General features: G+C 49.2%; 7 protein-coding genes across 7 annotated transcripts; 3 read left to right on the top strand and 4 right to left on the bottom strand.

Moving 5' to 3' along the window:
• Nucleotides 1–503: 503 nt before the first annotated feature.
• N7481_008020 (uncharacterized protein) lies at nucleotides 504–1,514 on the bottom strand (the record flags this gene model as incomplete). The annotated part of the gene is made up of 2 exons (XM_057267239.1): nucleotides 504–1,087; nucleotides 1,154–1,514. 2 exons carry the CDS (start codon nucleotides 1,512–1,514, stop codon nucleotides 504–506), a joined length of 945 nt encoding a protein of 314 aa, XP_057121440.1.
• Nucleotides 1,515–1,901: 387 nt separating this feature from the next.
• N7481_008019 (GILT family protein) lies at nucleotides 1,902–2,941 on the bottom strand (the record flags this gene model as incomplete). Its single annotated transcript, XM_057267238.1, has 2 exons — nucleotides 1,902–2,406; nucleotides 2,484–2,941. 2 exons carry the CDS (start codon nucleotides 2,939–2,941, stop codon nucleotides 1,902–1,904), a joined length of 963 nt encoding a protein of 320 aa, XP_057121439.1.
• Nucleotides 2,942–6,998: 4,057 nt separating this feature from the next.
• Nucleotides 6,999–8,971, top strand: N7481_008018 (hexokinase family protein; the record flags this gene model as incomplete). The annotated part of the gene is given in 3 exon segments (XM_057267237.1): nucleotides 6,999–7,439; nucleotides 7,459–7,628; nucleotides 7,747–8,971. 3 exon segments carry the CDS (start codon nucleotides 6,999–7,001, stop codon nucleotides 8,969–8,971), a joined length of 1,836 nt encoding a protein of 611 aa, XP_057121438.1.
• A 1,054-nt stretch (nucleotides 8,972–10,025) lies between these two features.
• Nucleotides 10,026–10,328, bottom strand: N7481_008017 (uncharacterized protein; the record flags this gene model as incomplete). Its single annotated transcript, XM_057267236.1, has 1 exon — nucleotides 10,026–10,328. The coding sequence occupies one exon, from the start codon at nucleotides 10,326–10,328 to the stop codon at nucleotides 10,026–10,028; it is 303 nt and encodes a 100-aa protein (XP_057121437.1).
• Nucleotides 10,329–10,692: 364 nt separating this feature from the next.
• N7481_008016 (transcription initiation factor IIA subunit gamma) lies at nucleotides 10,693–11,183 on the top strand (the record flags this gene model as incomplete). Its single annotated transcript, XM_057267235.1, has 3 exons — nucleotides 10,693–10,736; nucleotides 10,796–10,943; nucleotides 11,037–11,183. The coding sequence occupies 3 exons, from the start codon at nucleotides 10,693–10,695 to the stop codon at nucleotides 11,181–11,183; spliced, it is 339 nt and encodes a 112-aa protein (XP_057121436.1).
• Nucleotides 11,184–11,623: 440 nt separating this feature from the next.
• N7481_008015 (uncharacterized protein) lies at nucleotides 11,624–12,858 on the top strand (the record flags this gene model as incomplete). Its single annotated transcript, XM_057267234.1, has 2 exons — nucleotides 11,624–11,783; nucleotides 11,843–12,858. 2 exons carry the CDS (start codon nucleotides 11,624–11,626, stop codon nucleotides 12,856–12,858), a joined length of 1,176 nt encoding a protein of 391 aa, XP_057121435.1.
• Nucleotides 12,859–12,979: 121 nt separating this feature from the next.
• Nucleotides 12,980–13,443, bottom strand: N7481_008014 (uncharacterized protein; the record flags this gene model as incomplete). The annotated part of the gene is made up of 2 exons (XM_057267233.1): nucleotides 12,980–13,297; nucleotides 13,369–13,443. The coding sequence occupies 2 exons, from the start codon at nucleotides 13,441–13,443 to the stop codon at nucleotides 12,980–12,982; spliced, it is 393 nt and encodes a 130-aa protein (XP_057121434.1).
• Nucleotides 13,444–15,417: the final 1,974 nt, after the last annotated feature.

Below are 15,417 nucleotides of genomic sequence, written 5' to 3'. Positions count from 1 at the left end.
CCGGTTATCGTAGGTAGCGATTCTTTCAGCGGGATTTCCCCAGAATTATGATCTCCGCACCAGCTCCATGGATGGAGCTGCTCCTGGCCGTAAAAATATGTCGGATTGCCAGCTGACTTGACCTCGAGACCGCAAAATGTTACGTAATCCCGGCACGTGGAGATGCGACCAAAGTGGTTTAGCGCCGATCGACGCGTTCCCCAGCGGGTTTACCGTTTTGTCTCATTGGAAGGAGGTTTGTTGTTACAGGGCTGAACTACGGGGAATATACATCGGAGAATTTAGAGCCAAAGGGTCAGTGATGGGAGCCCAAAGTAACAATATGGCAAAAGTAGACTTTTTTGGAATTGGTGGAAAATCTGTCTGTCTCTGCACCGCAGATTCAGTGAAAAAACATGAAAATACCTCCCAGGCATTGCTGATTCTCTGGATTCACCCGCCTGCGAGTAAAACACACCATACTCTCCCCCGCGACAGAGCACTCCCATAGTTGTATTTTCTTTTTAATTTCCAGGGCGATATGAGTCGACGCCTCGGTTCCAGCGTCGGCGCTTCTGTGACCGCTGAGAGTGAGCGTGGTTGGTACCCTCCCGTTGTTCATAGTTTCTCTTGCAACCAGCAAGGTGCTCGGCATGTTCACGGCTTGCATCGGCGACATTTTCCACCTCAGTTACCAGCGGATGATTGTCGTAACCCTCGGATCTCATATAACGAAGTAGATTCTCGGAGCTGTCTCGGAGGAAGCGAACATTGCTGAACTTGTCGGTTTTCTTGCTTGAAATACCAGACTTGTCTGCGTCGCCGATATAGTAATCAGCTTTGGCAGTATGGTAGACTTGAACAAGGTTCTCCAGCAAAGCCTCCTTCCGGGGCGGGGGCCTTTTGTCATCCTTGAGATCACATTCAGTCTTCGGGCTCCGCATATCCTTGGAAGGGTCCTTAGAATTGTCCTTGTTGCTCATTTCAGATCGGTGGCCGACATTATCTCCTTGTTTGTCTTCCTGTTTGTCTCCTTGGTAAATGGTATCGCAATACTCTCGGCCATTCTGGCTTTGATAAACGTAGGAGCTCCCAGTGTCCGCCGTAGCTATTGCGACTCGTTAAACTTTGGGCCAACTTGGAGGGGTGAGGCATAGGTGCAAAAGGTACCGACCATTGTGTGTGATGGGATGGGCTGCTGCAAGGAAGGCATTCACAGTTGCCTGTTCCTCTTCAGAGGAGCTGCAAAGACCGAGGCCCATGTACTCGGCGAAGAAGAGCTCGAGCAGACCAATGTTCTGAAGAGGCAGGCCCTCTTCGTACATGCGGACCAGTGCCGTGTCGTAGATCGTCACCTCGCCATCATCCCAGCTCGAGGAGTGGCAGCAAATATGCTGCACCTGGCGATTGACTACATAGTAGAGGGCCGACGATTTGGTGTCGTCATCCAGAACTCGTGTGAGAAGAGGAGAGGGCTCGTTGATACCACTGTATTTGGCTCGCAATTCAGCCACCTTCCGATTGAGAGAAACCATTGTTGGCGAGGTTGCCGCGTGCTGTGTAGGGCCCGCAAAATAGGTGAAGTGAACAGCTTCAGAAGGGAATGATGACGCCCGAAGACGTGATTGGGTTGTGCAGGGAGGGGAAAAAGAAAGATGGCGCGGACGGGTCGATGGGTGGTGGTTTGGCAACGGCAGGCAACATGTTGAGAGATACTAGCGAGGCCCATCTCGGAGATCAGGCAGTTTCCAATCCAAACCTAGGAACTAACCAAGTCAAGGGCTTGTAAGATAAAACGAGAAGAGCACTTGCTTTTGTTTTCAAGTTTGTTAAAAAGAGGAACCCCCGAATATAAATTATAAAATATTGCTAATCATTCACTGGGTCACTGTGTGGGGGTATCAATGCGCGTCGTATCAATCCTAATTTTTCTCTTTGTAGAGTTTGTTGATTTGATCAACCAATACTTGTGGTTTACCACCCTCACCATTCTGCACACAGTCCTTCCATTCACCATCGTCCTTAATGCACCAGACCTTGTCGTCCAGACGAACCGTACAACTTGTAGTGACGCCGAGTTCCTTGCTTCGTTGTACGTTCTGTCTTAGAAGAGCAATCCCGCTGAGCGATTCGCCGGGGGTGTCATCCTGTTGGCTAGCGCACCGGTTCAATGCGTCAAAATCAACACCATGCTCCAAAGCGCACTGGTGAACGAAATCGCGTTCTGGTATACGAGGGAAATCATCAATCAAGCAGTTTGCGAAACCCAATGATCGAATGACAGGAGTACGAGGGTACATTGCTGGGAGCAGCGATTCGTCAGATGTAGGAGGGAAAGGAAGATTTGCAGCACAGAGTATGAGCATGTTGCCGATGCATTCGGTTGGGCCATGCTTGCATTCGATCTCTTCCGACGCGGGATTCCAGCTATACATGCGATGAATGAGTATCAGAAGGTCGCGTTTGGGGGGCAGAAGCAAGAGGGGCTCTGGATGTGCGCTTACTTCGCGATAAACGATAGTTGGAAGTCTACCTTGTCACTGACTTGCTCCATAGTCGGCAGGATCAACTCCTTGAGACACTTTTGCGCATCAGGGCATTTGCTCATGATGTGAGCCTCCAGTGGGATCTTATGGGAGTCGGGAGCATGCATGTTGTTGGAGCTCAACGCATGGGCTTGCTCTTTGTGGTCCATGATAGTTTGCTTGGAAGAACCGAATGCATGGCATAGCGCAGGAAGGCGGAATTCCGATCCCTTCGTGACAAACAGATAGAAACCAGCAAAAAAGACCAGAGCAATGGAAATGCGACGAAGCAGGCAGTTTCTCGAAGGTCTGTTTTGGCGTTGTTCTGCGGTAGCCCATCTAGGCTGGGGACCCGCAAGATCCTCGTTAGTATGGATAGGCAGTTTTTCCATATCGCTGGAAGACCCGGCGAGGACTGATTTTCTTAGGTTTGCCATTTTGTTTGGGATGAAGTGCGGAGAAGTTGTGATTCTTGCTAGGACCCCCTTGGAAATCGGGTTACGTAAGGCAGCTACTGTGGGGGCCCGCGGTCTCGGCCTGCTGTTGACATATCCCATACTACTAGTAGTACTAGTATTTTGTTGTCAGATCTATACTACTATTCATCAAAGCTAAAACACAATTAAGATATCATATTATAGAATGGATATTTTATTGAAATCCTGGATTGTATCCAGTCAAGCCCCGCAGACGTATCAAATGCTTTTGCTAGATTCAGACCCCTTATATCCGCTCTAGCTTGCTGGTCGACCACCCCACTTCCGCTCCGCCATATAATGGCACCCAGGCATGCAAAAAGAGTTCTAAAAAAATTGTGACAAGAGTGGGATTCGAACCCACGCCCCTTTCGAGACACGGAAATCTATAATAGATCTCAGAGGATCAGGTAAACCTGAACCGTGCGCCTTAGACCGCTCGGCCATCTTGCCAGTGGTATATGACGTCAATTGATATATTGACAATATGAAAGAGTACCCATATCATAAAGTCTGAACTAGTTAGCAGAGCCACAGTTAAATTTAACAGAGTGAGTATCACCAGGGAAGTGAAGCATGTAGTAAGGAAGTTCAGGCCTGCGTGTGAAGCCTCCGTAAAAAGTACTTCATTGGTCCAAAATTCACAGATCCATCAGCGCGTGAAGGATGAAGAAGAACAGGAATTGTTCAGGAATCCATAGCCATCCCAAGAGCCTGGGGATATCTGAGATTCAACGGTGTATTCATAAGGCTATCCAGCTGCCGTCGACGAAAACCCGCTCCAAAGTTGCACGTTCCCGGGGGATGGTATGTGGTATGTGATATTTTCATCATAGGGCCAAGACGAATCTGACTGATGAGAATAGCTAGCCCATCTCTAGGCACTAGAAGCTGCCTAACGGTCCTCGTCTCGAGGAAGAGTGGTGTGAGATCAAAGTGACTTTCGAAAGCTTGATCAACATCAATTCTCGACTACGACTTAAATTGATGGGTTTAGACTACCCATGTAATAAATCCCGTTCGCCTTCGCCCTTCATCCAGTGTGTCATTAAGAAACTCTAGTGAACGTATTATACAAAGCCACCGTATAACATTGGTTACACTGAAGAACCCAGAAATGGACGAATGAATGCGTCGATGAGCTACCCTACACAACATTCGTCCCCCTGTTTACCAATAATCGAAAAAGAAAAATGGACGTAAGCTCTCCTTATAACGCATCAAAACGCGAGCCTCATGGACATAGCTGACACGAGCTATTCTATGCTTATTTCGATTCGTGCGGAGCTTTGAACCATGGGGTCGATTTCGTACTCGCCTAAGCCGCGCAGGCGGTTAAGGCTAGTTAGTGCCACCAAACATGTCACGCAATTCAAGCTGCGGGTAAACCGCCATGTGTCAGCTGCAAGGCAACCAGCCCACCTGACCAGCTTCAGGATTAAGAGGGTGGACGGAGTACATGTTTTCGGGTCCATTGTGGGTCAACAAATGACCGGGAGAGAGAAGGAAAGAGAAGATAATTGCTGCCGATTAGTTCCGTGGACACTCGACTACCTCTGGTAGTTGATGAATGCTGATAGGCGGCCATAAGATTCTTATTCATGTCTCAGGCTGAGACGGGGTAGAGGACACCAATGGCAGATTCGCTTGTGAGTTTGTTCCCATAGGATACGGAGTTGATACGTGGGTCGAGTTTGATGAATTCCCGTCTCCCCTTGCTAAGATAGGCAATGTTAGTGAGCATTGATCAAGATCAATTTTATCGTGTCCAGGCCCTTGGAGCCGAACGAGCCTATTATTACCCAATACCTAACCCGAGACGCTAAAACGCCTCGTGAGACTCAGCGGAGCCCCTCCACCCCTCCACCACGATATCGACAAGGGCGTCGAATAGATACATCTCTTTCGCATGCCTGAACTCCGATTTCGGAGGCCCTTACCCAGATGTCGGTGCCCAAGCTTTTGAAAGTTCTCCAAATTCCCAGAGGCAAAAGCCGGATTTCAAATTCAAAATTTCCGATGGCGTTCCCGTTTAGCGCCGTCGGTGTGGCACCGCGTATTGTGAGGCTCTCTTTTGTGCCTGCTTGTGCATTTCTGGATGACGAGATGACGGGGCGACGCGATGACGGGGAGCAGGTGATAGAGTCCGAACTTAGATCCTCCCCTCTGCTAAATCTTGGAACGAGGTTGGACCAGTCGCGTGGAAGCTGACAGTTCTTTGGTGGCTGGCCAGCAAATGATCGAGACCCTGTTGATTCTGTTGACCCTACTGGCTTAGGGTGTGGGTTTGTGCCCGCCAATGTTAATTGCGGATGCACACGGTCATTCCCGGGTTGGGCCAGAAAAGCGCCGCCAACCACGGCAGTTGAACATAAAAAGAGAATGGAAAAAAAAAGAAAATATCGTAAATAGGAACTCGGCGAATGGCGCGATGAACGAGATAAACTTAGCACGTTTTCGTTGCCCCACACTTTTACTCTTTGCCGCATGGGCATGGGCATGGGGCTTTTTGGCTCGCGACCGTGCGTAATTTATTTACATTTCCCCCGTAACGAGTGAGAGCCAAGCGGGCGCCTGAAGGCGAGAACAAAAGTGATTGTAGCCGAGTTTTCTAACCGAGGACGAGGGGGGAGATCACAGCTCGTTCGGATGGCCCGGTAAGGTTACATAGTTCCCGTTTGGAGGAAGGGGAATGGCGGGGAGGAGGGGGATGGAGTGTGCGCGTGGAAACAGAGAGTGGAACTGTCTCCGACTGCGATCGTCAGACTAGCTTCACAGATTGGATATATCGTGGTAAATTCCCTAATACGAAATAGCCGCTGGAAGTTGTGATGAGTGGAGAGACAGGGAGAGTTTCAACGGTACCACTCACGAAAGAGGAAGAGAGGCGAGGAGGAACATGAACAAATAGAAATAGAGATAGAGATAGAAATAGAAATAGGGAAAATAGGGTGGTATCGACTCGTGTCCTCCCCCTCTCCCCGATGGTCGCATCTCCGCCAGCTCGTGCTTAAATCTCGGCGAGTCCATCGAATATGATTGTGATTTGATTGTGATTTGATTTGATCCCGTGTTACCTACCCTTTGTCAATAAAAAATCGCTTCAGAGGTCATCGTCTCAGCACCTCTCATCTCGGTTGATATTACACATAGTAGTAGTATCATCGATTCTCCAGGGACCATCGGGACCACAGGGGCAAAGGGGATCCACTGGCACTCTTCCGTTCAGTTCAAGTTGGAGGCAAACCCCTAACAAACCATAAAACCGTAAATTGACAGAGAGCTCTCCGAGTCTCCCTGGCAAAACGGGGAAGAGTGGAGATCGGGCAGTCACTGGCAAGATATCCTCCAGTGAGGGTCCAGATATACTTACGGGAGCCCTGGAGTATACCACCATCGCCCTATATATACGCCAGTACCTACCCAAGGAGCTCCAGACTCGTCGGATCCCTGGCCGATCCCGGATCGTTAGCATCACATCTGGAACTTGAACTTGCCCCTTGATAGACCGGAATCCACAGTTACCTTCCAAGATTAGGTACGTATTTACGAGGGAAAAAGAGAGGGAAAAAACATTCTATGACAGTTGAAGATCCTTCCCGGCATGATCATCCCCTGTAATATTTTTTTTTCTTTTTCTTCTTTTCTGCTTGTTCCCCCCTCCCCGCACAGCAGACCGCGTCACCATTTTGCAGTTTGCATTTTGAATTTGCATTTGCATTTTGCAAAGTGTTCACCCGGCCGACCCGTGAATTGCAACCTTACTAACCTAACCCTCTCTCTGTTCAGGTATTTTTTTTTTAGCTTCCGCTTTCCCTGTCATCCCATCAGAGTCAAACGGAAGGGCAAAAGTCGAACTTCCTAGATCATTTGTTGCCTAGGAAAACAATATCGTTGGATCTACCTTGACTTTTATTTTTTATTTTTTCTTCTTTCCTTTTTCATTCTGAGAGGTGTTCCCTTTTTTGGTCTCTTTTATCATTCCTGGGTGGTTTAAATACCACCTAACATCTCTCCAATGGCGTCTGTTAATTCAATATCGTCCGAGAAGGATGAGGAACATGACATCATGCACGACGATACCATCGAGGATGAAGAGCCAGAAGAGCCCAGTTCCGAGCTGGATCCATCTCAGAGAGAATACCTCGAGTACCATCAGCGACTAGATGACTTTCTTGCCCCCTTGTGTTTGGACGAGGCCGTCCTCTACAGGCTGGCGCGCCGCTTCTCCGATACATACCGCCATTTGGCCCTGACCTCAGACCAGCAATTCTTGCCGACCCCGGTGACTCAATTACCCACCGGCCAGGAAGCCGGTCGCTATTTGGCGATCGATGTAGGAGGTAGCAACCTCCGAGTCGCTTTTATCGAGCTACTAGGTGAGGTGGAGTCCGAGAGTCACCCCGCAGATGCCTCCGAGAGGTCGCGGAATACCCTCCGCAAAGCTCAGCGACAGCGAGTGAAGCGGACTCTTGAAGCGAGCATGGCCCATTCAAGAACATTTAAAGATGGACAAGGCTGATGATTTATTTGACTGGATCGGGGATTGTATTGCGGAGGTGGTCGCGGAGAGTCTTACCTCGGATGACACCAAGAAGGATATCCCAGCCGAACTCGACATGGGAATTACCTTCAGTTTCCCCATAATGTCAGTCTCCCTGCTTCTCGAAAACATTTTATTTTATTTTATATTTTGGGGGACCCCATGGGGTCGCATCTTGTCTAACTCCATACATACGAGTTGAGCAATGCTAATTGATTTGCAGGCAAGAATCCCTGGCTGAGGCTACATTGATGCCCATGGGTAAAGGATTTGCTATTACATCTAACCTCAACCTACGCAATATTCTATTAAACGGATACGAAAAGCACACGAGGAGGCCAGACGAGGATGAGCCGTCTTCTAAACGTCGCAAGCTCTTTGCTCTGCCCAAGCTGAAGATCCAAGCCATCACAAACGACACGGTTGCGACGCTGGCCTCACTCGCATATGCTGTCAAATCCCTGCCTAACAGCCGGGTCGCCATGGGTATCATCGTGGGAACGGGATGTAACGCAACCATCCCAATGAAACTCAGTTCGCTGCACGAATCCAAAGCAAAGAATGTCAACGCCATGAACGCAGAGGCCGTCGAAACGATCGTCAATACGGAATGGACAATTTCAGGCGCAGCGCCACCACTCCGGGAGCTGAACATCACGACCAAATGGGATGTCGAGCTGGACCGGGCCTGTGCGCGCCCGGGATTTCAGCCATTCGAGTATATGACTGGTGGACGGTACATCGGTGAATTGATTCGTTTGATCCTGTTCGACTACCTCACCGAAATAGCAGGCCTCTCCAAACGGATCCTCCCAGCAAATCTCATCCAAGAATACGCCTTGACTACTACCTATATCTCTGACCATGTCGCCCGCGCCCGATCGGACGTCGATCTCGCAAAGGAACTCAATAGCTCTCTCCCCCCACCGGAGAGTAGCGACTGGCGCTGGGATGCCCGCACTGCAGGAGCCTTCCGTCGAATTGCTCGGACTGTTCAACGACGATCGGCTGGCCTGATCGCTGCCGCGGTGATCGGCCTACTTGCATGCTGTCGCGAGATCGAGCTGAAAGAGGATAGCAATATCAATACCCCCGAGAATGCCGCGTCACCACAAAGTAACGGCGATGCCGCAGCACCTGACAGTACCGCAGATCCAGCTTCCAGTACGCCAAACCCTGTCAACAATAGCTTCCACGGTCACGTCGTCCCAGTCCTACAACCAATTCCAGCCGATTGGCAGTCTGGTCCGGAGGAGTTGGTGGTGGCATACACAGGCGGCATCATCCAGCACTACCCTCAGTTCAAAGAAATGTGCCAACAGCATATTGATCGACTGATCATGCGAACCGGTCCGCAGCGGGGCGGAAAGTCAGTTTTCTTGCGTGAGGCTTCCGATGGAGGAGTCATTGGAGCGGGCGTCTTGGCTGGCATGGTTTCTAGCAATTGAAACTTTTTTACGACTTTAAGCACGCATCTGGGGTTTATTCTGAATCTGTTGATCTTATGTTTTTGGTGGAGTCTAGTGGTGGGAAAAAGAGTTAGGATGGTCCAATGTCCAGTTCAATCGGCTGTTATCAGGAAGCACCTACCATATAGAAATGGGATTTTTTTCTTTCTGTTGAGATTTCCATGCTACTTGTGATGTGCTGAGTTTGAAATCACTAGAGGATATTGAGAGATACAAGCCTTGAACACTCTAGGGGTATATTAACTCCCCTGTACTACCGAAAATATGAATGTGTGAATAGAATTGATGTCTAGTTAATTACTGATCGTGATTTCCAAATGAGGAGTTTCAAAAGTCCAGATTAGCGCTTGTTGCCAACTCAACAAGACAAATTATTCTTTCAATCTGGTTTCCCGTGTTTCCATGGTGTCAGCACTGCCATCTCGTATATTTCAACGGTATATCCGAATCGAGTATGATTTGCAGCCGAGAGCCGATCACACCGGGACAGGCCAATGTCTAGATCATCCTGGTATGTCTTGGAAATTGCGACGTTCAGTGAGCCGCGCAATCGCTGCCGCGTCTGAATGCCTTGGCCACCTTGCCGAAAACACGCCAGCTCGAGGAAGATATATGTGCCAGCCAAACTAAGCGCCAGCATGATTGCGCGGCTCCAACCGAGGCGGCGTAATGAGGAATGCTAGCGCTCAAGAAAAGGGGAATAATCCGTCATGACGAACATTTTCCGCTTGGCATCGGCAGATCCCCGGATACCTAGATACCTGAGACCCCCAGCTTCGTAGCGCGAGCTTTACTCAGGATGAGGTAAGAGGAAAACGGTCGCATAGTCGGCAAGGTGATGCAAATCTTCGGCGAGTCATGGCACGGCAGACTCGGCCTCAGGGGCCGTGAGACCACAGCATACTCCGGTTAACCTTAAAACGGGTATCAAGGCCGGGCAGAATCGTTCTCTCTGTGTGGATGTATATCGCTGACATGGTGCACTGCTTGGTTAAGATTTTAGTAGTCGTTGCGAACTTGGCCATGGGAACGCTCAAATCAGCCGGAACATGTTGTTTCGCACACCACGTTTCATGGCACTTGGTTTGCCGTCTTCGTATTCTACTCCGGCAGCACCTCCTTCTCCAGACATTCGTTCCATTCTCTCTCGAAGCTCAGCATCGGCCTGGGCAATAGATTTCACATGGTTCGTGCTTTGGAGCTTGCTGGCGGGGTTCGACGGGGATTCGTTCGGCTTGGTTTCGGCTTGATTTTTGAGATTGTCCGGAGCAAGACCTGCAGTTTTGTCTAAGTTTGCGAAATTCGCCAAGCAATATGATCTCGTTTTAGGAGTCATTACCAACCTTTGGATGTTGTGGACGGAGAAGCGGAAGATAAGGCTCGGATGGTAGGTTGACCATTGAGGCTGGCAAAGATGGTCCCATTCCTGAATACTAGGATTGAAAGATCCCTCGGTAGCATCATGAATGATATTGGAGGCGAAAGGGGAGGTGAAAGGACAAGGAACGAGGCTACTGTATTCTGTTTTGCTCACTTCAGTCTACTGACGTAAGTTGTAGATAAGGCGGAAAGCGCAGGCGGTCTGGCCTTTGTCAAAGCACGTGATTCCATTGCGCCCATCCCCGCCATCGGCCGGGTCCAGCTAACTGACCGTTCGATACCATCTCAGTCGCTGTCGAGTCTGTCGCTATCTGTTTGAGATGTCGTCCGCCACGTCTTACTACGAGCTGTATCGCGGGAGCAGGTAGGGGGGAATCCTAGAATCTGCAAGCGGAAACTTCAAGCTGACCTGGACCTATTTAGCCTCGGCCTCGCTCTGACCGATACTCTCGATGACCTGATCAACGATGGCCGCATCGAACCGCAGCTAGCGATGAAGATCCTATCGACATTTGACCGAGTAGTCACAGAGGTCCTGGCTGACCGCGTTCGGGCCAGGCTTACATTCAAGGTACAACATGGATCGACCCCCTTCATGAAAGAGAGGCGCATTTCTATGAAGATATCTGATGGCTGACTGTCCGCTCTTTCTTTCTTCTCTCAGGGTCACCTCGATACGTACCGATTTTGCGATGAAGTCTGGACCTTTTTGATCAAGGACGTGACCTTCAAGTTGGACAACCAGACCTCCGTCACCGCGGACAAGGTGAAGATTGTCAGCTGCAACAGCAAACGACCGGGCGAGGCATAGATGAATATTTGCGGCAACAAATTATTGGCGTTTTCTTCTTCCCGGCGGTTTAAAGGCGTTCTGTGAGCCCATTCTTTCATCCCGGGCCTTGCGATTCGATGGCGTTGATGGCTTCATTGTTGTTTTTGCCTACCAGGCTTTTTTTACTTAAAAAAAATTGTCAATATTACATCAGATACCAAATATGATTGAGGTTGCTTTATACAATGCTAGGCTTGGTTACCAAATTCGCTATGTAGACGTAGACTTAGATTTGGTGATGGGTAACCCTTGGGTCCCCGGACAGGCACCAGCGGCAGGTCAGGGTGACCTCATCTCTTATCGCGCCGATCTAAGATCTCCAATTCCACTCGTGACAACCATTGCAATAAGTTTCTAGACGCGTTCTAGCCACCACAACTGAATTTCATGGCTCTGACAACTCTTCTGAATGACTCAAAATGTCCAGGAACTTGCCATGGATGCCAACTCATGACACCGTCGACTTCGATGTGCAGTCGCCCGCACGGAAGCGCGTCAAGCGAGAGCCGCTTTCTGACGACCTTATAGCCTCAGATAGCCCACCATTGGGTGAGGTCAAGCATGAAGCCTTCAAATCCTGTAGGTGATGCGCAAAAGTCTGGCTTGAATGTGAAACTGATGTGTTGCTGTCACACTAGCACAACCCCACATGTCTATCACTGAACGCGACCTCTTTGATGGGTATGGCAATATGAATGAATGCGCGTCAAAAACAAGAGACAGGATCGCTGACCTCAAGTTGTTCAGCTCCTCTACCGAACAATCGAAATGCAAAAAAAGACTGAAGGACGAGCCCTCCCCCGATTCAAAGGTCTTAAACCGGCATACTAATCCTCGTGGGTATGCTCCAGGAAGGATAACTGCGGATGACATTGAGCGTTCAACAGATGGCCGGACGGTTATGCCGAAAGAGCTACAAATGAAAAAGAATGCAGAGGCACTTGCGGCTCGCCAGCAAGCTGCATTTCAACCAATGGATGTCAAGGATGAGGAGAAATATGAAAGTGATGATGAAGACGACGTGGATCTATTTGCCGGAACACATTTTCACCAGTTGATCACAACCAAAAAGAGTATATGGTCTCTTACCGGAGTATTCGGAATAAAAATCAAATCCTTCACTAGAGCAGCAGCGGGATTCGGGCCGCCAGCTCCGTTGACTCTGAATCGACGCAGAACTGCGATCTCTCAGCCTCATCCGCTACAAGAGGCAAAGAGAAGTCACGAGTCTAGTGGTGCCGTGACGGAATCATCAGATGAAGATGACCTTGATGGGCCAGCTTATCGAGGCCCTACATCTACAAGAGCAACCGAGAGCAAAGTGGCGGAAGCGAAGAGGGAAACATCTCGGACACAAAGGACTACAAGCTCTAAGAAAGACACGCAGACGGATGCCACAAGGGCCGTGGTGGAAAAATGGAAGCCGTCGCCGGTCCAGCAGAGCAAAAAACCGACTTTGGGTTTCAAGTCAAGAATGCAATCGTTGTTTGATGACCTTGATGAGCTGCCGGAGCCATCAGGGTTAAATACGTCTATTCCTGACAAGAAAAAGGGTCACTCCTCTGCGAGCAAGACACACGAGAAGAGTCCCGCCGAAAACAATCTGGGGTCCAAAAAATTCCGCTCACATAACGTTCCGACATTTCTGTTGTGAATATGGAATCCTCAACATCTCATTATTTTCCTTCTCTCTATTTTTGTTGATAAATTGGGTTCGCAATCGATTTGGGGTGGTTCCCCTCACAGGGAAATTGTTTAAACCGCGTGCCTTTGTTTCAAGGCACGTCAACCTTGGTCGTTTTGAACCATCGCGATGGGTTTATGCGGTCTCGGAAGCGAGCGGCATGAGCTTGATGCTCATCCGTCGAACGTGGCTCTGGATCTTCCCCTTGGGGGACACTTGACAGGCGACTGTCTCGATCGTCGTCTCGGTCTTCTCGATCGTTGCTTCGTGGCTGTCCTGAGACGTCAATGTGCTGTAGTTCTTTGGTCAGAATTGGGCGTTCGGCTTGAGCCTGGCTGGGCGAGAGAACTGACTCGGCATCCGAGAAGCAGGCAGGCAGTTCTTCCTTTCGGAAGTTGGTAGGGTGTCCCTGTATCACAGTATTTTTGTTAGTCATCCCTTCTTCAAGACGCAACGCTTTAATGGAACGAGAAAACTAACAATTTCAAGCCCTCGCGGCTTTTCACGCCTGAATGGTGCTTTGATGCACCGAAAGATCTGTCGAAAACATTCCATGCTGGATAGTGGGTGGTTGTTGATTCAAGATCGAGCGTCCTTATCGAGTTTATGAAGATCACCGTCAATTGTCGGAGCCGGCTCAGGACAAAGGCTTATTTTCAAAGCCTGGGCGTCTGGGATATCAAAAATAAATAAAGGCGAAAGCAACGCTTCGGCTGGTGGAATGATCAATGCTAAACAACGAGAGTCAAAATACGAAACGAGGGACTGGTGGCGAGAGGATGCCGAAACAAGGAACGATAAAGAAAGGACGCCGAAAGCTGCAGTCGCTCTATGTCATTGATGCGCTGTGAAAGAAGAAAGGGAACAAACGAGGCTGCACCGGGGTACATATACAATGCGGCAATGTTGAGCCAAGTTCCAGGCACTCAATGCAGTATGCAAATCTATACCACCCACGGCTTGACAAGGACAAAATGATCCACCGCCCCGCCCATGCAGGTTGAACTGGGCGACAGTCGGCCACTGGCGCTCCTGTGGCATGGGACAGGACCACACAGTGACAGGTTCGGCAAGATTCACCCGTAACTCCCTTTCATGGGTCTGTGACACATTCCAGCCTGGCAGTCCTGCCCTGTCCCTGGCGGCAGCTGCGGGCTAGCATTTTCCACAGCCTAGGATTGGCAACTCAAAGAACAACGAACCGAGTTTCCGGGTCAGTATATGATTTCAATTCGCAGCATGCAGGACATGCCTGTGAACACTAAGTTTGACTTCTGTGATAAGCCACATCAACTCTAAGGTTCGATCTTGCCCGGAAATACGGCGTGTATGGACATGCCTATTCTATTACCTACAGACAGCAAGGCCATTATGACCTGCAGTCTGCAGGGAATAGCTATGCGCCAGAAACCCGTGCATGATAGGCACTCGAAGATCGAAGTGGAGAGAGGGTGGGGAGCCCCCCCCGAAACAGGCAAAGGGAGGGTCGCAAAAGGCGCACCTCGTGTGTCAATGGCTCTCTGCTTCATTCTTGGCTTTTACGGTCGGTGGGGACCCGTATATTGTTAAGGTTTGTTGTTAGCGCGGGTCATTTCGGGGACAGGACATGCGCCGTTTGTTGGATCGGTCATGTGCATTAGAAGGCAACAATCAAATACCGGCAGGGTGGTCATACTTTGAGAATTAGTGATAAAGAATGAAGTTATTACTAGAACGATGAAAGCATCTTTTTGTCTTCTCATATTCCTACTGCTTGCTAGGTACCCGATCAAAACAGTAAATTTCCAGGATCTCTGGCGTGTAACGACGATCTCGCTGGATTCGCAAGAGATCGCTGATCTCCCTAGCTCGATGCCGATCAATCATAGGCTCGTCACTGACAGGGATCATTCAATGAATAACAGTAACACAGTTTGAGCAAGATATGTATTGTATAATCCGAAGCGCCACTGCTCCAGTCTATGGACAGACGATTCTCAGACTTGAAGCATCTTTGTTTACACCCGTGGTCTCGATTCAATTGCTTCATAAACCCAGTCTTCAAGTTTGTTTGCCGGATCATGTTTATTAGTTACAAGGAAACTAAAAAATTTAGGATATGAATTCCTAGTAGTATTATCCCATGTGATTCTCCTGACTGGAACTGATCTATTTGGTTATTCCTTTGTCTTCTTGTCTTCGGTACTATCGGCAAGCCGCAACCTTGTTTCTGGCCATTGTTGCCACATAAATCGATCAGAAAAAGGATGAAAGTGATAGTCCTTGCGGGATACTATACCAGACAAGGAACCTTTTTCGTATTCTATTTTGCACCCCCCTTGCGTCGGAGCAATGCCGGCTCAACGAACACCTCACAAAGGCAATTTCGGCCGGCTGCCGAGCTAAGATATTGATGTAGGCACACATTCCATGATTTGGCTCTGCAGAAAAGCGATATTAAGAGGAGCGAAATGTTCCGAAAACGGCCTATAGAGTGTTTTACAATATGAGTGCCTCAAAAGTCCTTCCCTGGAGGCGTTTCAAGATGGC

Source organism: Penicillium waksmanii, assembly GCF_028829765.1.
Source record: "Penicillium waksmanii strain IBT 27052 chromosome Unknown utg000007l:1.0-4314555.0:1.0-4317578.0, whole genome shotgun sequence".
Classification (NCBI taxonomy): domain Eukaryota; kingdom Fungi; phylum Ascomycota; class Eurotiomycetes; order Eurotiales; family Aspergillaceae; genus Penicillium; species Penicillium waksmanii.
Note: the sequence above shows the minus strand (reverse complement) of the source record. Positions and strands in the feature narration are given on the sequence as shown.